The sequence below is a fragment of the Pituophis catenifer genome, unplaced genomic scaffold, assembly GCF_029215685.1.
Source record: "Pituophis catenifer annectens isolate HBS135680 unplaced genomic scaffold, rPitCat1.0.hap2 SCAF_8, whole genome shotgun sequence".
Classification (NCBI taxonomy): domain Eukaryota; kingdom Metazoa; phylum Chordata; class Lepidosauria; order Squamata; family Colubridae; genus Pituophis; species Pituophis catenifer.
Window position 1 is genome coordinate 818,462 of NW_027256888.1, and position 24,476 is coordinate 842,937.

At 42.2% G+C, this 24,476-nt stretch overlaps 2 protein-coding genes across 5 annotated transcripts in view; one reads left to right on the top strand and one right to left on the bottom strand.

Annotated features, from left to right (window-relative positions):
• The first annotated feature begins 5,408 nt into the window (after positions 1-5,408).
• PACRGL (parkin coregulated like) lies at positions 5,409-19,071 on the top strand. The gene is made up of 9 exons (XM_070948344.1): positions 5,409-5,516; positions 6,329-6,433; positions 6,531-6,685; positions 8,564-8,631; positions 9,941-10,031; positions 11,839-11,973; positions 14,729-14,836; positions 15,990-16,070; positions 17,628-19,071. The coding sequence occupies exons 2-9, from the start codon at positions 6,388-6,390 to the stop codon at positions 17,682-17,684; spliced, it is 741 nt and encodes a 246-aa protein (XP_070804445.1). The 5' UTR covers positions 5,409-5,516; positions 6,329-6,387; the 3' UTR covers positions 17,685-19,071.
• Positions 19,072-20,096: 1,025 nt separating this feature from the next.
• The window catches only part of KCNIP4 (potassium voltage-gated channel interacting protein 4), a 267,976-nt gene continuing 263,596 nt past the window's right edge, over positions 20,097-24,476 (bottom strand). For all 4 annotated transcript variants that reach the window (XM_070948340.1, XM_070948343.1, XM_070948342.1 and 1 more), the window contains 4 exons: positions 22,727-22,834; positions 21,671-21,775; positions 21,198-21,260; positions 20,097-20,144 (listed from right to left, as the gene is read on the bottom strand). In XM_070948340.1, the coding sequence (XP_070804441.1) occupies positions 20,097-20,144; positions 21,198-21,260; positions 21,671-21,775; positions 22,727-22,834 (324 nt within the window). The remainder of the gene's footprint in view (positions 20,145-21,197; positions 21,261-21,670; positions 21,776-22,726; positions 22,835-24,476) is intronic.

The window sequence follows — 24,476 nt, forward strand, 5'->3', positions numbered from 1 at the left end:
AAGAAGAAGAAGAAGAAGAAGAAGAAGAAGAAGAAGAAGAAGAAGAAGAAGAAGAAGAAGAAGAAGAAGAAGAAATCATCTGAGGAACTTGGGGGGGTGAAACATCCCATTTCACCTTCCTAAGAATTGATCCCAGATTTCTTAGCTCTTTTTAATACTGAGCTGTGGTGGCACAGTGGTTAGAATGAAGCATTGCAGACTAACTCTGCCCACTGCCAGCAGTTCGATCCTGACCGAAGGTTGACTCAGCCTTCCATCCTTCCGAAGTTGGTAAAATGAGGACCCAGATTGTTGGGGGCAAGATGCTGACTCTGTAAAACCACTTAAGAGAGGGCTGTAAAGCAATGTGAAGCGGTGTATAAGTTTAAGTGCTAGTGCTATTGCTCATACTGAGCTGGACAGCATTTCCAGTCTTTTTGAGAAATATTGGACAATTAAATGCGTGATGGAATGGAGAGGTTTCCAAAAGGATCCAAAGGATGGAATTGAATTGAAGGAGGGGTGGGAGCAGGCAAAGAAAAAGGGAAGCAGGATGAAGGATAAATAAGGCGAAGAATGAGATATCAAAATATCCATGCAAAGAGAATTCAATCCCTTTCAAGGCCCTTGCATTAGTTCTACAAACTTTTGATTAATTCTGCTTCGGTGCCAGTTGGGACAGCCTGAAGAACAGAAGGAACAGATCTCTGCTTTTTATAACCTAACATGAAAATAACGCTTTCTGTTCTTTTTCATCCGAATTGAATCGCCTGTTCAGGCACGCTGGTGTTTCACGAGAGAATAAATTCTGCCCAACTTCATAGTCCATATTTATGTGTGTTAAAAATAATAGCACATCCCTTTATCCTTTGGGGACGGAATGTGAAGAAACGAGGCCTTTTTGATGGGCTGTTGTAAAAGTAGAGTTGGTATTCGCAAACATTCATCACGAGTGGTGATGCCAACAGATTGATTGGAGTGGGAATGTTAAGGTATCAAATTATCTGAAGTTTCCGATCAAACAATTCTATTGTTGCTCGGCCAGGATAATTCTGTAGGTCAGAAACTACTCGGTAGGAGCGACTGAATTATAAGGCAAATGACATGACAAGGGAAAGATGCAATGATATAATTGAGGAAGATTATATAAACTTGTTAAGTTCGTTTAATGACCATCCAAAGTTACAACAGCATTGAAAAAAGTGACGTGATTGTTTTTCATACTTGCAACCGCTGCAGTATCACTTGATCAAAATTTGGATGCTTGACGACATCATCATCATCATCATCATCATCATCATCATCATCATCATCATCATCATCATCATTGTTTTAGCCATTATCTCTCCACTGCAGGATGAAGGCCTCTTCTGCCTGTTTCCAACCCAGACAGTCCGAAGCTTTCCTTTGCTGATTGGGACCGCCATATTTGCTGACCATATTGTTCTGATTACTGGCTTGTATTTATGATGGTTGCAGAGTCCCGGGGGGGTCATATAATCCCCTTTTGCGATTTTCTGACCAGCAAAGACAATGGGGGAAGCTGGATTCACTTAACAACTGTGTTACTAACTTAACAGCTGCAGTGATTCACTTAACAACTGTAGCAAGAGAAATCTTAAAACGAGACGAAACTCACTTAAGAAATGTTTCATGTGGCAACAGAGATGGTAGCAGCAGAAATGCTGGGCTCCATTGTGGTTGTAAATTGGGGACTACCTGTATCCTGAGTTACATCTGAGAAGCAATCCAGAGCTTAGTGTGTGTTACTTCAAGCCATCAATTCCCAAATGTGGGATACTTCTCTTAAGACAAAGCCTGGAGAAAGAATGACTTTATGGGAACTATCTCCTCTTAATTAATTGACCAAGGTCTCTTCCAGGCCTTGGTTGACTGCTCTCCAGGGCAATATAAACGCATTAAGCCACTCTTTGATCTTACACCTTCTCCAGAACCTCTAAATCAATTATCCATGAAGTTTCTCAGCTTCTCCTCTCTACAGTCCATAAAAATACTTTTACTGTGCCTGGCACATTATAGATCAAAGATAGCAAAGCGGCCCTAATAAAGACATTAATGAGGGGTCATTTTATTATTGTTTCCTTGTCCCTCCTTCAGTTTGCATCCATTCAGAGACGGTGGGGAGCAATCCCTTCACGTAAGTTCAATGAAAGAATATGGTATAAGAAGCAAGAATTCATGGGGAAATGACATCCATTGCATTAAGTGGAGGGGTTTTCTTTTAACAATAATACTTTTGTGATTTTGTTAATTTTATATAATATGCCTTATTTTAGTTGTTTTAATTCATGCTTATGACATGAATGAATGAAACAAACAAACAGTAATACTACACGATTATACACTACATATGAATATAAAATTTGCAGAATGAACCAAAGACAAATTCCTTGTGTGTCGAATCACACTTGGCCAATAAAGAATTCTAGATGAGGTCAAAGGCACCTTCGCTTCCTATGCAAAGTTGGAGAGACGAGCAGTTTACTAAAGAAATTTCTCATGTAATGTAAGAGCCACAGGATGTTGCCTCCCCACCCTCCCGTAATGATTCTCCCAATATTTGCATCTGTCCCAGAGTTACATTTTTATGCAGCCCATTTTAGGAAAAGGACTTGTGATTGCTCGGGCTTCTGTTACTTATTTTTCAAAATCAGGGCGTTTAGGAGGCATTGATAAAGTCATCAGACGACAGAAAACACGGCGGGGTGGATGGATAATACTTTTAGAGTGGGGTTGGGCAACTATGGCCGCTTTACGACCTGTGGACTTCAACTCCCAGAATTCCTGAGCCAGCCATGGGAATCCTGGGAGCTCCAGAGTTGGATTTCCCAGGAATTCTGGGAGTTCATTGGTCATAAAGGGGCTATAGTTGCCCACTCCTGCTTCACAGGAGAGGCAAAGGATGCCAAACAACCTAGGCAGGCCTCCACGGCAGGAAGAAGCAGCCAAATAGTTAGGAAGATATTGTAATGGGGAAACAAATCTGAAATTCTACATCTCCGAAGGCATAAATATGGGGTGTGCTAGATCTGGCTTGGCAATAGCACTTCTGAAAGGGACCCGAGTCTCTTTGTTACCCAAATAAAACAAGATCTCCCCACATGAAAGAGCATTCTAGGATCCCATGATCACCATGCGTGACTTCCCAGTCAGCGGGGTAAGCTGAATTGGCTTAACGACCACAAGATTTGCTTAACAGTGGCAGTAATTCACTTAACAACCATGGCCAAAAAGGTCATAAAATCGGGTGCGAGTCACTTTAAACAACAGTCTTGCTTAGCAAGGGAAATTCTGATTCCCAACTGTGGTATGTCAAGGACGACCGTTATAAGCCCAGTAAGACCAGTAACAACCACAGAACGCTTTTTAGCATAAGAGCATATTGAGATCAATAACCATTGCTAAAACAGGAAGCTGTGCCTCCTTGGTTTCTATAAGACGGAGGGATGACGTTTGTCCATCGTGTTCGAAGGGGACCTTGATACCCAACAGGTTGTGGGCTCTCCATGGTGCGTCCGCAGGTGGCTGGTAAGGCCTAGACGGGCACGGAATGTTCTGCCAGATGTCGGGCAGATGTGTGTGGGCACCATTGTTGCAGCGTTTGCAGCTCACTTCTCTTGTGCTGTGGTTGTCCTTCAGTCTTCAAATGACTGTCAGCCTTGGTGGATCAATAAGACAGAGTAAAATATTATTATTTATTTTATTTTATTAGTCATATTTCTATGCCGCCCACTCTCCGAGGTACTCTGGGTAGCTTACACCAAAGACAGTATACTAAATAGCATATTGCCCCCAACAATCTGGGTCCTCATTTTACTCGGAAGGATGGAAGGCTGAGTCAACCTTGAGCCGGTGAGATTTGATCCGCTGATCTGCTGAACTAGCAGTCAGCTGAAGTAGCTGCAGTACTGTAACCTAACCACTGCGCCACCTCAGCTCATTATGATGAGTCCACTTGAACTTGGACTAAAAAGACTCTTCCATGATTGTTTGCAATCATTGTTTAGTTGCAAATTGGTTGCGATTTATTTGCCATCGTTGCTCTGAACTCTTTTCCTAGGGACATGCCAACCTGTTTTGCTGGCACTGCAGGTCATAGAAGAGAAAGAATGGAAGTAGTAACTGCACCACCCTCCAGTGGGCGACTTATAAAACCAAGAAACGGTTTTTGCAGCCGGCTGCCCTCTCAGAGGTGCCAAAGGTTGAGGCTTGCGTTGGCCATCCTTGGTTTCAATAAGAAAGAAAAGCAAATGCAGTCAGGCTAGTTAGCCAGTTTTGGAATAGAATAGAATAACAGAGTTGGAAGGGACCTTGGAGGTCTTCTAGTCCAACCCCCTTCTTAGTCAGAAAACCCTACACCACTTCAGACAAATGGTTATCCAACATCTTCTTAAAAACTTCCAATATTGGAGCATTCACAACTTCTACAGGCAATTCATTCCATGATTAATTGTCCTCGCCGTCAGGAGATTCCTCCTTAATTCGAGGTTGCTTCTCTCCTTGATTAGTTTCTATTCATTGTTTCCTATCTTCTGGCGCTTTGGAGAATAGCTTGACTCCCTCTTCTTTGTGGCAGCCCCTGAGATATTGGAAGACTGCTATCATGTCTCCCCTAGTCCTTCTTTTCATTAAACTAGACATACCCAGTTCCTGCGACCCTTCTTCATATATTTCATCCTCCAGTCCCCTAATCATCTTTGTTGCTCTTCTCTGCACTCTTTCCAAAGTCCCAACACCTTTTTTTACATTGCGGCTACCAAAACTAAAAACAGTTTTACTCTGCTCTTACCAAAGGGGTAGCATCAGAAGGAAAAATAAAAAGGAAATGAGGAAAAAAAGATAAAGCGATACAATTCTCTGCCTGGGGTTGCTCATAGTTCTATGGAATTCCTGTGGGAAAATTCTCTCTATGGCCCTGTTTCTCAACCTTGGAAGCTTGAAGATGGGTGGCTGGGGGATTCTGGGAGTTGAAGTCCACCCATCTTCAAGCTTCCAAGGTTGAGAAACTGCTCGATGGGGCTCCAGATTTACCCACGCATTGCAACCCGCGTTGCAGCTTATCGGAGCCCGCTTCATCCGTGCAATGCTGCTGCTGCGTGCACAGAACCCTCCCGCGTGGATAGCAGAAGGGGATGGGATTCCACGCAGCGAGGGATTGGGCGCCTCTCCTTGCAAACCCCGTTTCTCAGGGTTTACGGGCTTCTATTTCAGCACCATGAAGAGATACGGACTTCATTTCCCAGAATTCCTCCAACCGGTATGGCTGGCTGAGGAATTCTGGGAGTTGAAGTCCGGCTCCGCTGAGATTGACAAACACCGCCGCGGACCTCAAGAGGGCGCCGGCGTTCCAAGCGCGGACGCGTTTGGGCGACGTTTGGCCTCGCCGCCGCCCCGTAGTTCCCATAGCAACGGCAGGGCCGCCGCGGCCTACCTCGGTTTGTGCGACGGGGTTTTCCTCCCCGGTTCCTCGCCGGAGTTAAACGGGAGGCTCGCTGCATCCCAGGAGACCCGACGCGGTATTCCAGGCAGGCCTATCCGCCCCCAGAGCATGTGCAGACGGCTTTTTCCCGAATCCCTCGGGAGGTGGTGGTGGGGGGGGAGGCTTGGCTGGGCTGTCCTTCCGCCTCCTGGGATTTCCTGGTGGTCTCCCATCCCGTCCTGGCCTCGCCTATCACAGCAGTCGTGTGAGGTGTGGGGGAGGGGGCTCCTGTGCAGTCCAATATCAAGGCATTCCTCTTGCCTTGTGCCATGGGATCTCCTAGTGGTCCCCTGTCCATAGACCAAGCCTAGGCCATTTTTTTTTAGCCAAAAGGCCAAAATTACTTTGTATTGCCTTCTGCTTGGGATCTCCTAGTGGTCCCCTGTCCATAGACCAAGCCTAGGCCATTTTTTTTTAGCCAAAAGGCCACAGTAGCTTTGAATTGCCCTCTGCCTGGGATCTCCTGGTGGCTCCCCATCCTTAAACTAATGGGCCCCGTTCCTTTTCTCAGCCCCAGGGCTGAAATAGGCTTCCTGTCGCCTTCTGTCTAGAATCACTGGCTGGACCCCCCATCTGTGCCAGGCCGTTTTCTTGTCTCTGGGACTGAGCTGGCCGCCTGCCTGGGATCTCTTGGTGGTCCCCCATCCCAGCCTTAACTACTGGTCTGGTGCTCTTGGCCTGGAGGTGATCTCACTGGAAGTTGGGGGCGGTCATGCACCTACCCCCCTCCCACCCCCTCGCCTCTTCCCACCCTGCCCGCAGCCATGAATGACCTCCCTCAAACCCTGGGCTGACTCCCAACAAAGCCCAGAAGCCTGAGCCGTCCATCTCCCCCATGCTCCTCTGCAGATGCCTGTTTGGTGCACCGGGATGAGGCCCCCCTCCCCTTAGGACGCCCCCAGGAAGGGATGCATCGGGCCAAGGAAGCCGAAGGTGCCAGAAAAGCAGCAGCCGGTACTCGCATTTCTCTTCTTTGCTCTCTCTTTCCTTCTCTCTCTCTCTCTTTTTAAAGAAATGGTCCTGAATTACGATTTTTCTTCTTGGTATTCAGCAGGCAGCGCAGGGAAGAGAACGTCTCCAGGCCGTGGAATTAGAGAGAAAAGCGAGACCCAGGAGAGGAAGACCTGCTCGGCTCCTTCTCAGACTTCGGCCCTGAAGCCACAGCCTCGGCCAAGCGACCGACTTAATCCCAAAACCATCGATCCGGTGGGTACAGGGCCAGTGGAACTCTTCTTAGCATCATTTCCTCAAGCAGGTCCAGACTGAGGAATAATTGTCTTTAAATGTTTAGAGAGGGCCAGTCAGCTGGCAAAGCCAAGTCTTGTTGCATTTAAATGCATAAATTGCATTCTGCATCTAAATGCAGAAGTTGCATTTATGCATTGCTACTACCCCAGACTGTGCTGTCCCTTTCCAAGCGTCACTCTTGATGTACATCGAGCTGCCTGCCGCTCCTAGTTGCTTTCCTGGTATCGTGTCCTGAATAATAGACAGTGAAATCCTCAGACTGGGAAAAGCCACTGCCTGACCAAAGAACACGATAGCACGACACCCTCAACACTGACACCAGAAGCCGTGCAAGATCGGAAGATGTGGAGACACCTGGCCCACAGAATCACCAAGATTTGGACATGACATCATCATCATCATCATCATCATCATCATCATCATCATCATCGTGTCAAATTGCCAGGCTACCTGCCTTCAGGAAACTGGGTTGCTTCTCTCATTTGCTCACCTGAATTTGGGACGTCCCTGCTAAGTTCTGCTTCCTCCCGGCAGGGACTTTCCAGGAGGTTCCAGTTCTAATGACAAGATGAGATGTTTTCTGCTGAAATTGACCTCAAGGACAACAACAACAACAACAACAAACTTTTCTTCCAGCTTCAGATCTGGTTGTGAATTGGAGCAGTCCAGCCTTTTCACCTGCTGTTCAGGAAGCCTCTTTGGCCCTTGGCTTGATTACTGTTAATTCCTTTCAAAAGCTTTTACAGCATCTCTGATCCTTGGGCTTAGTTGCCTGTTGTGGGGGATTCTCCTATCACTTTAAGCGTGGCTACCTTCTCAGCCCTGGAAATATATGCGACTTTATCCCACCCCAAAGCTGACATTAGAATTAGAGAGTGTGATTAGTTTTTCCTACAGCGGAACCCAACAATGACAGCTAACTGCCGTTTGAAAAGGAACTTTTTCTAAACTGACTTGGATTTAGAGTGATTAAACATGATAATGTTTTTAGCAATCTCCAGATCTTTTGAATATATCCAAATAAATGCTCCAAGAGACAGAAAAGTCCTACTTCATGTATGCAGGAGTTTTAGAAGTACATTATAGGAAGCCTAGAGATTTAATAAATCCCTTTGTATTATCAATTCTTTTTATCTTGGCTGAAAGATTCTTAGTATGTCTAGTTTATTGTATTTTTTCCCCTCTTTCTCTTAATAGTCCATGGATTATTTTCCAGTCTCTACCTTTATTTTGCTTTCAAAACTAATGTGCCTATTTTTATATATATTTAAAATATTTAAAATATATTTTATTTATATATAAATAATGCTCTTTCATTTTTTAAAATCTCAATTTGATAAGGAGCGATTCTTAGCCCACCATTTTGTTCTAAAACTCTGGAGAAAGTTTTGCATGAAATCATCCAATGCTGGAACGTGGGGTTGGCAGCTGGCTACTGTTCCTTGGCTCTAAGCAGTTTTAGCAAAAAGTTAACTCTGGTTTGGATCATATATATATTAATATTAGTAAGATATATATTGTCTTATTAATGTAAACTCCAGCTGGTAAAAAGTTTGCTTCTTCGTGTTCTTTAGGTCAAGAAGAAAAATCACATAATCTTTTGTCAACTGAAAGTGTTTTGACATGTGCACTCGTTCTGATTTTAATCTTCATTCTGAATATACATTTATGTTTTTAGAAGAATATATCCTCAAAATATAACATATCTATCACTGTAAAATTTAAGCACCTTCAAATGCCATTGGAAGGATTTAAATTCAGTAGGATTTAGAAAAGCTATGTTATTCCTCTATTAGAATAATAATATGCTGACCATCTTATTTCTTTTTGTTCTAGTTCAATATTCAGTCAAGAGTACCTTCCGCCTTTGCAGCCATTTACTCTAAAGGGGGCATCCCTTGCAGGTAATATCTGGGACCTGGTGAGCAAATTAAATTTATGGAAGCACTAAATGTTAAATTGAATCAGTATTGCTTCATTTACATATTAGTATTTTAAAGTGCTTTCCACTTTCTAGGAATGCAGTCTTTCACTTATCTGGGAATAAGATGGGTTTTGAATTGTACTACATGTAGATTAAAAGAGCAGTAATCCAGAGATAATATGACTAAGAAAAGTTAATTTTACTTGTTTCTGGGAATGCATATTGCTTAAACATTTTTCCAGAAACAAAACATTTTTTAAAAAGCTTTTTTTAGTTTTGCCCATGGCTGAATTAAAATACTGCTGTATTCACATTATTTCTTGTGGCTGCTTTAGAATAGTACACATTTTAAAGTAGTTGTTACATTTTTGCCTCAATCCATAAAACTCATATATTGCATTTGTGATTCTCCCCTTCAAACTTGAAAATATCAATTTAGGCCCTTGTAGAAACACTACTTAATTTCTTATTTCTATTTGGAGTGATTAAATTTACTGGAAAATTACCTTTCATCCTGGTATGAAAAGAAAGAGGCATGTGCATCTCCAAAGTCATTAACCAAATAGTGAGGATATTCTTGTTGGATTATACTGTGAGTTTTCATCTTAAAATGTTTGCATTTAATAAATTGCTAGAAATGTGATAGTTCTGTTCTTTTCCTGATTAATAGTGGTGGAAGATTGTACATTTAAAAAAAAATACCATACTTAATAAAGAAAAAAATAATTCTTCTATTTGTGAAGTTGTAAGAACTGAAGGTGGTAAGGTAGAAATCTGTTGGTAGACCAGACTGAATGATTATGTAAATGCAGAACAAATGTTTACAACTCTTAGAACCAGAAAACAATTATTAGAAGTTTATTTATTCCCACCCCCACCCCCCACCCCAAAAGTGGTGATTTCTGCTTTCTGCAATTTGTAAGACTTTATGGATTTAAGAGTGTCTTCTTAAACCCTCAATCCGTCCAGGCTTTTGACAGGAGCCCCTTTAGTGGGCAATACACTGATTTCTCACATTTTGACAGGCACTTAAGACCATCCTTTTTCAATAGTCCTCCTGTTAATGCTGTTGGTTGAGAGCCCATGAAACAGGATATATTTGTATGATTTTGCTAAAATAAAATGTACTAGTTTTGTAAAAGGTATTTGAGAAATTTTGACATTAAGTGAAAAATACAGGAAGACACAGATTCTACCTCTCCCAGTCTCTCTCTGCTTTCGTGTCAGTCTTGGCAGCTGCCCAGACAAATCCCTGTTATTTATATTTCCAACCCTTTGTTTTATTTTAGATTAGTCCATGGCTCCATAAGGCACAAATTGCAATGGGACAGTCACCCTGCAACACTTCCGTTTGACCCTCTTCTTATTAATTTAGCAGAGGTAAATCATTTGGGGGGGATATCAGCTTTTTAAGTTTGGGAAAGAATTCCTACAATTTGTATTTTCTTGTTCACTCTGTTCAAAGGACAAGGGGAAGCTGGAATTTTCTTAAAAGTGATGTATTACAACCCTCCTTTAAAAAAAAACAAAAAAACCCAGAAAATGAAAGTTATAATTTTATAAAGAGCACTGAAAGCTCAGTGACAGTTTTGTCAAATAAATATATGCGCAAAAGAAGATAGCACAACAAGGGATCAGCTTTGTTCATGTAATTCTTCTGTTGCTTGGCTAGAGGCGGCCATGGAGTTGGGGTTTGGGGAAACGGAGAAATCTAGAATGTTTTGGGGTAGAAAGGCTAGTAAAAATGAATTGATCCCCAAACTTTGAATCTTTGGTCTAAATCAGTGTTTCTCAGTCTCAGTGACCTTATTAAGATGGGTGGACCGGCTGGGGAGTTCGAAAAATTGAAGTCCACCAGTTTAACATTTCTGAGTTTAGGAAACCTCAGAATTGGTCTGAATTGCTTCCTTTAAAAAATACAAGCATTGTATCCTAACACATCTATGCCGTTTTTTGCAAAATTCATATAAAGACATTTCAGGCACAACATTGCAAGTTGTGAATCGTTTATTGCCTAGTATAGAAAAGTAATTTACATTGCAGTTGTTTACTGCTTTAGATTAAAAAGTTTACAAATGAAATGGGTAACTTATTTGCCCTCTCCCTCTACTATATTCATACTATATGTACCATATTTTTCGGAGTATAAGACATATCTTTTTCCTCCAAAAAAGAGGGTGAAAATCTGGATGCATCTTATACTCCAAATGTAGCCTCTCAAACAGAGGTTTCACAGGCTGAAAGGAGCCTCTGAAAGAAGCTTCAGAAAAAAAGCCTCAGAAATGAAGCTTCAGAAAAAAAGCTCTGTTTTGGATGCTTTCAGAGGCAGAAAAAAAAAGTTTTTTCCTGAAATGGAGTTTCAGAAGTTTCAGAGGCAGAAAAAAAAGCAAGGCACAGAGCTCACAACCAAGGAACCTGTTACTAAAATTCACCTCTGGGAACATCTGATTGGGGGTATTCCCGGGAGGTCGATCCACCTGCCAGTCAGCTTTTTTCTTATTTTCCTCCCAAAAAACTAAGGTGCCTTTTATACTCCGGTGCCCCTTATAGTCTGAAAAATATGGCAATTTACTTCTGCACACTTCTGGATTGTGGATCCTCCCCCCCTCCCCTTTTCTAACCTTTCTTCTTAGGGTTAGGGTTAATTTTGAACTTATCACATTGGAATATTCTGACTTTGCAAAAAAACCACCCTACTCAGAACTGCCTGTTACCTTAACAGCTCTGAGGTCCTTGGTTAGGACTTGAACTGTTAAGTTTTTACCAGTCCCAGACTGTGAATCGAATTGGAGTTGAAATCTTAAATAGTAATTAGTTCAGAATGAGCCGGGCGCTATTGTTCTCAGAGCAATACTTATCAAGGCATGCCACTAGCACTGATTACAGTACTTTCTGAACAAGGTATTTGAAATGTCTGAAAAAGAGAGTCAGAAATTAAACCAGTGAGAATACACAGGGTTTTCTTTTCTTTTCTTTTTTTAAAAGAAAAACTACCTGGCTACTTCTGTAAAGGCAGAATGCACTTGTTGAACATTGCAATGCTAGATAGACCCAGAAGGGGGCAAACGTACATTTGAGATGGAAGGAAAACTCTGAATTCTTCCAGTATCTGGTCAGTGGGGTTTTGTTAGGAATTTCAGAGGCGAAGGGAGCTGTGCATTAATATTGTGTGGTGTGACTCTGGCAGGGGCTGAAAGAAACCAGGCACCCGTATACCTTCATCTCCCAGGAGGGCTTCAAAGAACTGCTCTCGGTGGAAGGCGCTGCTCAGAAAACTCTTCCGTTGCTTCCTCGGCTCGTTCCAGTCTTAAAAGGTGCTTTGGTAGGTCTCTTGGATTGGAGAACACAATCACAGATTACGCTGCTCTTTTCTACTTTCTGGTTTCCTGAATCCCGTTCCTAAATCTCCCAAAAGGCAGGGCTAACATACACATCTTTGGACGAGGGAAGTGGCCTCCTTTGCTTGGCCTTGAGGGGTCTAAAATGCCAAAACAGGTGGACACGTTTTATGGTCCGATTTTTATCTCTCTGGATGCCATCGTGGCATCTTCCTAGATGTTTTCCAGCAATGTTGATACAATGGAACTTGCTCTATTATACCTTCAGATCCATGATTCTCAACTTTGACAACTTGAAGATGTGCAGACTTCAACTCCCAAAATTTCCCAACCAGCAACGGAGCTGAAATCCACACACCTTCAAGTTGTCAAAAGTTGAGAAACCACTGCTTAGGAAACGGTATCTTAGGCCCCAGTTCCATCACAGACATTATGTTTGAGTCACTGTTTTTTAGCCCATTCTGGAAAAAGTCCTTCCAGGAAGCACCAGGTAAAGCTTAAAATCTCTACCTGGTGCTTCGAATCTCACCAGGCTCAAGGTTGACTCAGCCTTCCATCCTTTCTAAGGTACGTGAAATGAGGACCCAGTTTGTGGGGGCAATAAGCTGACTTTGTATAAAATATACAAAAGAATGAAGGCTATTGCTTAACGCATTGTAAGCCGCCCTGAGTCTCCGGAGAAGGGCGGCATATAAATCAAATAAAAATAATAATAATAATAATTTTAAAAAATGTAATTAAAAGAGGAGTCAACTTGCGGGCAAAACATTTTGAGCTATCCTCCAACCAAAATAAGAAAGTTTCTGCCTTCATATATCCCATTGCTATTTTTTGCTTAATGCCTCCTGTTTATCTTCTGAGAAAGGTGAGCTGAAGGTTGACAGAAATTACCCAGGGGAAGAGGGATGCCTGCAGTGACTGTCAGCTTATGCATTTTTTGTAGACGTCATTAAATAGCAGATGCGGTGGCTGATTTTTTCCTAAGTCTTTTCAGGTTAGGTTACAGCAAGTTTGATTTGTGACAACTCCTTTAAGAAGTCCATACATTCTTCCTGACCGCAATCAGAAGGAGGGGGTTAGGTTTCACAGCCAGCCAAAGTGGTTAATTGGAGAATGTGATTTATGACATGGCCAGGGAGGAGGGGAGAGACAGGGTCATAGGGAAAGGTAAATCTACGTGGGATCAGTCCTAACTGCACCTGAGTATTGCCAGAATGTTGCTCCTAATAATTGACTGTATTTCCTTTGAAGTTTGGATCATGGCTCATGAATTAATTAGGGCATCTTTCGGAAACTTGACAGCATTATCATCAAATAGGGACCTTTTTAAAAGCTACTGAAATGCATTGGCTTCACTTTGTTAGCCCTCGAGAGCCAAATGGACGTGGCAAGCGAGCAGGGGTGAGATTGTGAATATTGAAAAGTGTGCTTCATTGAAACGTGTAAACACGTACAAACATATAATGTGTAAACTTATATAAATATATAAGGTGCAACATATTAGTATCGTCTGGAACGCTACACATCCTCTTCATGACCTGTTTTCATTCTGTTTGCCTTCATCTTCTGAGGGGGGAGGGGGCGCTGCGGGGTATCCGAAGCAGAAAACATTCTGGTTCAGCCAGTTTTCTTCCATAGAACATCGACCTTGTGAACTTTCAAGTTATTATGTATACATAATATATTATATATTATATAGTATATGTGTATATGCGTGTGTGTATATATATTGTATATATAAATATATTTATATATCTAAATATATAGAACGTCGCCAAGACACTTCCAATTTTACGTGGGAGAAGACCCGAATAACCAAAGACCTACATACAAACACCCGTGAAAACCTGAGAAAACAAATATATAGAAATATAAATATTTGTTTTCTGAGGTTTTCGCGGGTGTTTGTATGTAGGTCTTTGGTTATTCGGGTTTTCTCCCGCGTAAAATTGGAAGTGTCTTGGCAACGTTTCGACGAAGTCTCATTCGTCATCTTCAGGCTGGTGTTCTCGGCTTCGTGCTCCAGCCTGAAGATGACGAATGAGACTTCGTCGAAACGTTGCCAAGACACCTCCAATTTTACGCGGGAGAAAACCCGAATAACCAAAGACCTACAAATATAAATATATAAATACACACACTTACCGGTATGTATGTATATATATATATATATATATATGGGTAGATATATACTTTCTTTGGAGAGCAGGCAACAGAATTTCATTTTTAATGTGGGCCAGTGTGCTCACAGTGAAAAGTGACAATAAAGGCTACCTTATATCTATATATATTTACACTCTATACTGTTTAAATATAAACGGTGGCAGTCTTCTGGAAGAGAAACTTTAAAGCGAATTGTCTAGTGCAGTCAAAAAGCTTTTACTTAGGAGGGCGCATAGTTTGGGCCTCCCCAGATCTTGGTGAGGTGCCCAGCCTTCTGGAATGCAGCCCCCAGAATGGAGGGGCTCCAAATCACCAGCGATTGCAATATTTTTATATGACTTAATTAAGAGGATTGTCACATTAGCAGGATTCACTGAATGCATTTCTCAGTTACACTAAAGTAATGCCATTTTGTTCTGGACCTTCTTCTCTGGATCCCACCTAATTATTATTATTGTTATTATTATTTTTTGAGGGGTTGGAGGCTGCTTGTACAGCTCACCCCTCTGCTTTTTTAGCGAGTGATTCTTAAACCGTGTGAATGTGTGTTTATTCCGTTTCTTCTACTTCTAAAAGGCCCATTCAGACGATGAAGTCTTTAGAAGAGGACTGAATGCTTTGGTCCAGTTGAGTGCTGTGGTTGGCTTTTGGCTTAACAGCCACCTGAAGCATCTCCTTTCTAGTGTGAGTATAATCCCAGTTTAATGCTTAATCCCAGTTTACCAGAATTCCTGCTTATAACTTGGTTCTAAGTTTCCCTGGTTTGCGGCAAGGGAGGAACTGTATCGTAAAAGCCATCCTACTAATGGACAGCATTTCCGTGGCTCTTTGGCCCTGTTAACAGGGGGTATATTAAAAGATTAAAATTCCTTTGGAAATTGGAGTAAGAAGGTGCTACAGGTCAAGGTGTTTAAGATGCATTAACTGGATTTGCTCCTCACCTTCAGCCCTAATGTCATTTCCTTAGTCTTAGCATGTTAATCCAAGCCCTCGGATTTCAAACCATCGCTTACTATAATATAGAGCAGTGTTTCTCAACCTTGGTAGCTTGAAGATGGGTGGACTTCAACTCCCAGAATCCCCCAGCCAGCGCTGCTGGCTGGGGGATTCTGGGAGTTGAAGTCCACCCATCTTCAAGCTACCAAGGTTGAGAAACACTGATATAGAGGGTCTACCTATTCTCCAAAGCGCCAGAGGGCAGAACAAGAAACAATGGAGGGAAACTAATCCAGGAGAGAAGCAACCTGCAATTGAGAAATTTCCTGACCGTGAGAACAATTAATCAGTGGAATGAGCTGCCTACAGAAGTTGTGGCTGCTTCATCACTGCAGGTTTTCAAGAAGAGCTTGGTCAGCCATTCGCCTGAAACGGTGTAGGTCAGGGGTGTCAAACGCGCATCGTCACGGTGGTGTCACATGACGTATCGGGACTTCCCCCCCCCTTTGCTAAACCGGGCGTGGGCATGGCCAGCGCGTGAGGCATCCTTCCCGTGGGCCGTAAGTTTGACCAGCCCTGCTGTAGGGTCTCCTGCCTTGAGCAGTGGGTTGGACTGGAGAAGCTCCAAGGTCGCTTCCAACTCTGATATTCCGTTATAATCTACAAACCCGTCCATGTGTATTTATTCCTGAAATAAATATTCCTGATTTATTCCATTCCATGGTTTAAAAATCACATCTGCTGCTAGAGACATGCACTTGCCTGTCTGCACTGTAACACAACCGTATCCTGCCTAGGTCAGAGAAGGCCTTTTGCTAAGCGAAGAGGCTGTCCTGTTGCAACATTTCAGACCATTTTAAAATCTCACTGTCCTATTTGCCTCTTCATTTTGGCCCCCCAGCTTTCCAAGAGGCAGATGAGCAAGAAGTTCAAAGAACAGACTATGGAGGCTTTGCAAAAACTGGAGCAATACGGCGGAAAAGTAAGGGCAATCGGTTGATCCTCTCGGTTGGTTTTTACCTGCATTGTCTGGTTGGGTTTTGTCTGAAGCCGGTACTGTAGCATCAAGGAGAGCAGGATTGGGCCATTCCATAAGCTTTTGCCGATCTTACATTCTTATTAGCGCATATTTGCAATCCTGTCCTTCACCACTGAAACGAGCTGCTCACTTCTGCTGCAGAGGCAAACGGGGTCCTTCTCTTGATTGCAGGGGCATCGTTAATAAGTGGGCATCCACCATTGCCACAGATTAAAGGTGAGGGAAACTTGGCGATGGAGTTTCCCCTGAGACAGAAAAGCTGTTCTCCCTGTCAGTAATTCTCAGCAATTTCATGTAGCGTGTACTCATCAGAATTCTCGAGCCGATGATTGAATGCAGGAACTCTTTGAGTTTTTTGCCCTCGTGTCAGAAGCACTGAGGCGCTTAAGGGTTGAAAGGATTAGCGGGTGACATCAACGTTTCCCTGGGGACGCCCAATTTGGGGGGGGGCTCCTTTTATGTCCCCGGCAGGAGCTGGAGCGAAGGACAGGAGCTCAACCCCGCCCCACGGCAGCTCTCGGGTCTCGAACGTGGGCTTGCTAACCTCTTGCCCGGCCTCCCAACTACTCTTCAAGTTATGAGCATTGATTTGAAGTTATGGTAGTGTTGAACAAAGGGACTTACAACCAGAACTTGAAGGTTACAGACACCAAAATGCCACTGTGATGAAAAACCCAGGTGCCTGGCAACCAACCTGCACTTACAGCCAGAGAGTTGCTTCATCTCCCCCCCCCTCATCTTCCCCTCCCCCCATCCAAGGCCTTTTGGCCTCCTGCAGCCCCATACCCCAGTTGATGTTTCCCACCTTGTTTCTTCTGTTGCCGACCAAGCATGAACGGATGTGCCCTTCATGGAGTAGCTACTCCTCGCCACTTCTGCATCCTCTCCCATCCTTCAGCAGCCACCCTGCACCTCCCCAGCCTCTCACAAACACACACACACACACACACACCCTTCCCCATCTGACAGCAGCCACCAAATGCCACTACACTCACGCCATGCCTCCCCCGCCACTCATGCGCCCCTCCTTCCCACACCTGGGAGCCGCCCCTTACCTGCCTACTGGCTTTCTTGCAAATTTCCTACAATTTGCAACTTCCTTCCAGCTTCCGCATTGATTGTTGGAAGCTGGCAGAAAGTTGCAAGGGGCTGCTTGCTTAATGACATACGATCCTCGCTTAATAACGGCAACGAGGAGGGCTGGGATTGCCACTGCCAAGATCACGTGATGTCAGGCTTCATGACTGCATCCTTAGCGACAGAAATCCCAGTCCCGATTGCCGACATTGGCTGAGGACTGCCTGTATACGGCGTAACATTGGTTTATTCTTATTTCTTACTTCTAGTTGGAACAGTTAGCGTTAAAGCTGGGATTCCTTCTAGAGGTTCATGGTCCATGTCCCACAACAGATTGGCCAAAGTAGAAGTAATTTGTTTTCAGGTGAAGAGGGAAACTGACTTCAATACAAACCTATTTTTCAATTCCTATTTTATGAACAGGAAAGCCTGACTATTATAAAGGCAAAGATTCCGACCTATTCTTCAATTTCTTCCTAAAGAACGCGATGAGGAGGCTTCTCTTGCAACTGTGTTGGTGTTACTTATTTTTCTAGAGTGCATTTTGTTCTGTGATCTTTCAGGGAAAGAAGCGATTAATATTTTAAATTAAGACGAGTGTCAAGAATAAAAGTGTCCTGGATACTTAATTATGAAAAAGGCTTAGGAATGGCACCATCTTTGCTTTAGTCCCTTTTTCTGGGGACTAAAGGGTTTGCTGGTTTGTTAAAATTATTATGAAACCGTAATTATTATTATTATTTTTTTTAAAATTGTGCACCCTTTACTTGCTAGGCTTAATCCTTACCTAAAACCTCTGTGCATCTTGATTTTTACTAAATTCAGATGCTGCAGCACGAAGGCGCTAAGGACCTTTTCCACTGCTGGTTAAGGAGGTCTTAAAAGGACCTGAAATCACTAAAGCTGGAAGGGATTGTTTCTCAGTTAATATATTTGTTGATAAGAGATGGTTTCATTTTGATAGTGTTCTTAAAGAGCCCACTATTTTGTGGGTTCTGGATTGGAAAATGTACATAGTTTGCTCTTTTGGGACAGAAGTCTTTTTTCCAGGGTCAATGTGCTCATACTACTTTATGTCTCCATCAAACACAAAGATTTTCGTGAGTATTAAATAAAAATAGTTAATTGCAGCACAATCCCCAAGTATTAATCTTTATATAACAAACACACAGGTACAGTCCGCTAAAAAAAAAAAAGAAACTCACGCCTTCCGTGTCTTCATTTTTATTATAAAATGTGCACATTTAATTCTCATGGACATTCTACAACAAAGTTTAGATGTACATTTATTGTACTACTCGTATTTCTACAGTGGCAGTCATAAGAGTAGCTTGACTCTCTAAGCCATCTTGCACCAGATTAGATGCCATTATTAAAAATAGAAAGAAAAAAAATACAACAGTTTGCAGCATTTTTGTACATCTATAAGCTTTCTGGAACTTCAGTGCAAAATGTCACGATTAATGCTGGCATATGTCTTCTATCAGTACTTATAAGCTTCTAGCCAGACAGTAATTTAATATTATTTTGACTATCATGAGAAATAGGGTTTTTTTTTTTGTTGGCTAGAGTCTGTTCTGTCTCTCCCTTTATAGTTTTTTTTTTTTTAAAAAGGAAAACAAAAAGGGGGGGGGGAATGCCAACTTCTACCTCTCAACTTAGATATTGTGCACTTGTATTTTTCCCCGTGGCTGTGGCAAATTTACTCTTTATTCAAATCATTTTTCTGCTAATTTTCTGTCGTTCACAGAATACTCACTCTGTCTGCTTTTCACCTTGTGAATAATAGTAATTGTAGCTCCTGAAAAATCTACAGCTCCTTCTAAGTAGACATGCTAATAAACTTCGAATCTTAGTTCGGTTTTGATACCAGAGAAGAAAAACCCTTCTTATAAATGAGGCTTGATTGTCATAATTGTGTCCTGGTCCATATTTTGAGCAGTCACATACTGGGACCATGAATGAACCTCTCTTACTGGTTCCCCATCAGTCTTTACTTTGACTTCCATCTTTATTCCAATCAAGAACTGGCCGTATCCATTAATTTTCACCTTTGATTGGGAAGCCCAAACTTTAAACTACCTCCTGGGTGTTTACTATATCAGTAAATTTGTCAACGGAATAAATTTATCATAGGCAGTGGTTAAATAATACATTCTTTTTTGTTTTTTTGCACAAGAAAAGCTGTTATAAAAAGTGTAGATCTTGAATTGAAAAGAGTAGTTAGTATTAAGGAATCTGATATTCCTCTCAGGCGAAACTAAGGAAAACTCTTGTGTGCCAGTCCCTTATGGAGACTGAAGGAATTTTTTTTCTACCCATGGGGAGAGCCTGGAAGCTATTTAGGTTGTCCCATTTCTCACAATGACTCAATAGGAAGCCAGCATCTGAGACCGCTAACAGGATGCAGGATGGATTCCCCCTTAAAAGGTAATTGCCAAAAGTGCTCCTCAAGTTGAGAATTATGTAGGATGAGCTTCACACAATAAGGGACTGTGGAATTCAGACCTGATATCATGTAAAGTTGTCTAACAAAAAAGCTTGCCTCCTCCGCCCCCACCCCCCCCACCCCCCATCACTCCAAGACCTCCGCTGTGGAAGTTGGAACGGCGAGAATGCAGTTTCCCTATTGCTGTTTTCTTTGGATTGTTCTATGACTCAAATGACATTTTAAAAACGACTATGAGAGCATTGTTGAATGACTTTGCTTTACCTCAAACTAGTGGAAAAATACAGTCTCCGAAGGTGGGCTTTAATTAAACAAAGCTTATTTGCATTATAGACATCTCAGTGCAAAGCTGACAATTCTGATTCCTACGTGGCAACGCTTCTATCTGTGTTGCTACAGAATTGTTCGTATTGTCCACTGATTGAAGGGAGAGCTGCTGGAGGTTAAATTACATTTTCAAAGAGTTGCATGGAACGCATTATGTTTTCATCCTACAAAGAAGAAAAAACCACATAAAAACTCTAATTATTAGGGAAAGATATTTGACACCAAATTCTTAACAACACCAACATACAGTTATGGATATAGTGAATGTCTCTTTTAAGATGTTACTACTATATCATCTCCATCTATCTGACTATCTGACTATCATCTCTCTGTCTGACTATCCATCCATCATCTACCTACTATCAACCAGCCAGTCAGCTGTATCTCATCTGGGTCGTCTTCCAAAGTCAAACATAGCCAAATCAGAACCACAGGCTGTCATTCAAGGTCCATCCTTTGATTCTTTGACGGCCCCCGCAGCACCTCAGCAAGCCTCCTGTTGGTCTCTGGAGATACAGACGAATGTTCTTCTTCGTCTTGTTCCACAAGGGGAGCATCAAGGCCCCCAGATCATCAGCAGTGGGCTGTGCAAGCAGTTTCAGTTTGCTCCCCCAGTCGTGGGAATATGCCCTTGTGCATTCAAATGTCTTGCTTCCCATTAATAGGGTTGGTAGCGCTTGCCATTAAGAGGCGGAACTTGGGAGAAAACAAGATCTGGAGTAATATTTAAGTATCGACTGATCAACCGTACTAATGAAAATAGAAATATCTAAACGGCGGCATGAGTCATCCCCTAAAACAGGCAGACCCTTTGCATTCCAGAAAGATGTTTGTGTTCCCTAAAATCTCCAAGAATCTCTGAAACTGAGCAGCAAAATAGCAAATTCCAATTATTCTGTTCTCTGTTCTTTTTGCATATTAAACTCAAGAAAGCAAAGCTAAAGTTTGGAAGATCTGGGGCATAAATTTCATCTACTTTCCCCAGATGTTACCCCTGCATCGCCCACCCATTATCCTTCCGGTGGCCTTTAGAAGCTAAAAATGCTAATAAAATGTGTGACAAAATTCACAAGCGGGGAAGGGGGCAGTCCCTCCCATCTTCATGCAGGGGCTGGACAGTCATTTGTTGGGAACAAGTCAAGAGTAGAGCAAGAGCTTGTGCAAAGCTTCAACGCTTCCTCGTGGCGCTACAAGTCCCTCACCCTTAGACCACTTACTTTTTGACAGCTTTCAATGAATTCATCTATGGTAACTACACCATCCTTGTTCTTGTCCATTTTCTGCCAGAAATAAAACGGTTGCATAAGTGATTTCAAACTCTTTTTTCCCAGATGCTTCTGGTCAATTTTTTTAAAGACGTATCTGTGGATATTAAAATTCCACTAAAAGAGTGGCATTCTTGGTTCCATCGTTAGCTTCTGTTCTTGATTTTATTTTACTTTGTTTCCTTATTTTAGTCATATTTGGAAGGTGATACATGCAAGAAAAATAAAAGTCTAGCACGAGACTTTTACTTTCCATTGAAGTAGCTTTAAAGCATTCATAAATTAATGCCTAAGTAGACCTTGGATAAGAGTAGCTGATTCAACTTTACAAATAACATCATAATAGCAAATTTCACAACCATCAGAATGCAAACCATCACAGGAATTTTCCTGAGTTTTTCCTACAGGGTTTAGGTAAATCCCACCTGGAAAAATGTTTCCACGTGTTGTTTTGGAGCATCGTCTCGAAGAACAGGGTAAGTGCATTTCCCCATCATATCATAGATGGCCTTCATGATATCAAGCATTTCCTGGTGAGAAACATATTAAACCGATGAAAAATACTCATTGCGTTGATGGAAAATTTCTGACCTCTTTGGAGCTCTCTAAAATCCGGCAAGGAGATGACTTTTCACAGTGGGATCCAAATTCCCAAATGTAGACCTTTGTTTTAAAGCAATTCGGTGACCTCTAAGGATAAAGTGGATTTTTCTGTGTTTAACAGAACATAATAGGTCTTTTTCTCATGATCGATGAACAGAGTAACCAGAGTTGGAAGGGAGCTTGGAGGTCTTCTAGTCACCTAAAAGTCCCTCTCTCTCCAACATCTCATTGGAGCCTTTCTGTGGCTATCTTGAGAAACGGTCGTGAGGAAGACCTAGAAGTCTGATATGGCATAGGGCTTCCTGCCCGAGCAGGGGGTTGGACTAGACCACCTCCGAGGTCCCTTCCAACTCTGTGATTCTGTTGTTCATAACAAAAAAGGGTCAGGAAAGGCTCTTCTCAAGATCAGCCAATTCAGTGGTTCATTTTTAAAGCAGGAGGGCCTGTGCAATTTCAGCAGAATCCATAAGCGTCCGACTCTGGGAAGCCGCCCAGGGTCACCTTGTAGGGGACATGGGAGCCTAAGAATGTATAAATAAAATTAATCTTACAGTTTTATCTGTCAAACAAGATCAGTTGTTTACAGACTTGCTACAATGACTGCCGCATAAATGCATAAAATTAGCAACATACAAACTTTGTGGCCAGAAAAAAGTCCCATTTAGAAAGAGCTTTGATGCTTGATATTGTCCGCAAGGGCATGAAAATGTAGGAAACCATCCCAACTGAACAGCATTTAAAAAAAAAAATCATATATCTAGATGGAATTGTTCCAATATCATATACATCTTGTTCCTCACTTATGAATCTAGAGATCATGATTTATCTATATATGTGGGGGGGGGAGTGTCTAGTTAGCTTTGTGTTGGACTCCTTACCTCTTTTGTTATACAGCCGTCTTTGTTTATATCGTACAAATTGAAAGCCCAGTTGAGTTTTTCCTGCACGGTCCCACGGAGCAAAATTGAAAGGCCCATCACAAAATCCTAGAAGAAGAAAAGAAGAAGAAGAAGAAGAAGAAGAAGAGGAAGAGGAAGAAGAAGAGAAGAAGAAGAAGAAGAAGAAGAGGAAGAGGAAGAGGAAGAGGAGGAGGAGGAGGAAGAAGAAGAAGAAGAAGAAGAAGAAGAAGAAGAAGAAGAAGAAGAAGAAGAAGAAGAAGAAGAAGAAGAAGAAGAAGAAGAAGAAGAAGAAGAAGAAGAAGAAGAAGAGACAATGGAAAACGTGGCGGTTTAGGTTAACATGACAGGAAGAGCTGCACTTTGGCAGCGGGAACAACAAAATCAACCCAGCTGTTTGATTGAATGACAAGTCTGTCATGTGACATCTGAGTCTTCAGGACAGCCTCTGTTACTTTCCTTCTTAGCTTCATGGAAGCAGAAAAACTTGGAAGGTGACAACCTCTTGCAAAACTCTATGGAATCTTTACATTAACCACTTGGCTCTTTTGTGTTGCCGTAATCAGAAAACGAAAGTATTCCACTTCAATCGAATGAAAGCCAGAGTATATCCTATTTAATTAGGGCAGGCCACTAGAATATAAACTGAGAGCAAACCCCACTCCCTACTAGCTTGGGTCATGAAACGTCTGCCAGAAAACCACCAATCTCAGAGAGCACCAAGGACCCCTCGTGTCAACCCTGAGCTATGAATATTCTCCTTTATTGGTATAGCAATAGCACTACACTTAAGACTTAGTCACGCTTCACAGTGCTTTTACAGCCCCTCTCTAAGCTGTTTAGAGTCAGCCTCTTGTCCCCAACAGTCTGGGTCCTCATTTTACCCACCTCGGAAGGACAGAAGGCTGAGTCAACTTTGAGCCTGGTAAGATTCGAACTGCCGAACTGCAGCTAGCAGTCAGCTGAAGTAGCCTGCAGTACTGCACTCTAACCACTGCGCCACCTCGGCTCAGGATATACTCAGTATATACTATTTATCACTCAACTCCACTGAGCAATGAAGCCAGTAGTTTTACAAACTGCACTATCCCAAGCTATGGATCCACCCAGCTTCTGTTTCATGAATAATTGTTTTTGTTATTGTGTTATTGTGTCACCGAAGGCAACAGGTTTTTTTTTTATTAAAGTAGAAGCCACTCTGGGTTTACTTGCTTTAATGTGGGTCTGAGAGAAAGCGGATAATTCAGCTGATTAGATGCCTTTTTTCTGCCCTATTGCCTTAGCGTACAAACACCGACTTCAATTAATTCAAAGCCTCATTAAACGTTTTGTGCCAGGAGGGTGGCAGCTTCTTCCTAGGAGGTACCCCAGAAAATCAATGCAATCAGCACATAAACAAGATCAGGAAGTTACTCAACTGTTACACAGCAAACAAAAGCTAATTACAAAGACCAAATAAAAGGTCATTTTTTTTTCTCTCTCTCTCTCTTCAAACACCCATGTATCCGGACAAGCATTTCCCAGCATCTTTGGGGATTTTATTTGTCCTCCCACCAGACTGCGCTGATTTCTCAAAATAAATTTTTATTGCAAACACGATTCGTATTAAGCCTGGGCGGTGATCCAGATTGGTGGGACCAAATGTGATTTTGGAGCACAGATGGGCCTGCGTAGAGCGTCTTGTCAGGAGCTCCTCAACCGAGGTCATGCCAAATTGAGGAGCTCAGAGTTA

Bases quoted from the DNA above. Each gene is read 5' to 3' on its own strand.
- PACRGL (XM_070948344.1), top strand. From the start codon at position 6,388: ATGCATCGGGCCAAGGAAGCCGAAGGTGCCAGAAAAGCAGCAGCCG. The intron at 8,632-9,940 runs GTAATATCTGGG...GTTTTATTTTAG, and splicing joins AAAGGGGGCATCCCTTGCAG to ATTAGTCCATGGCTCCATAA. The intron at 11,974-14,728 runs GTAGGTCTCTTG...TACTTCTAAAAG, and splicing joins CAGTCTTAAAAGGTGCTTTG to GCCCATTCAGACGATGAAGT.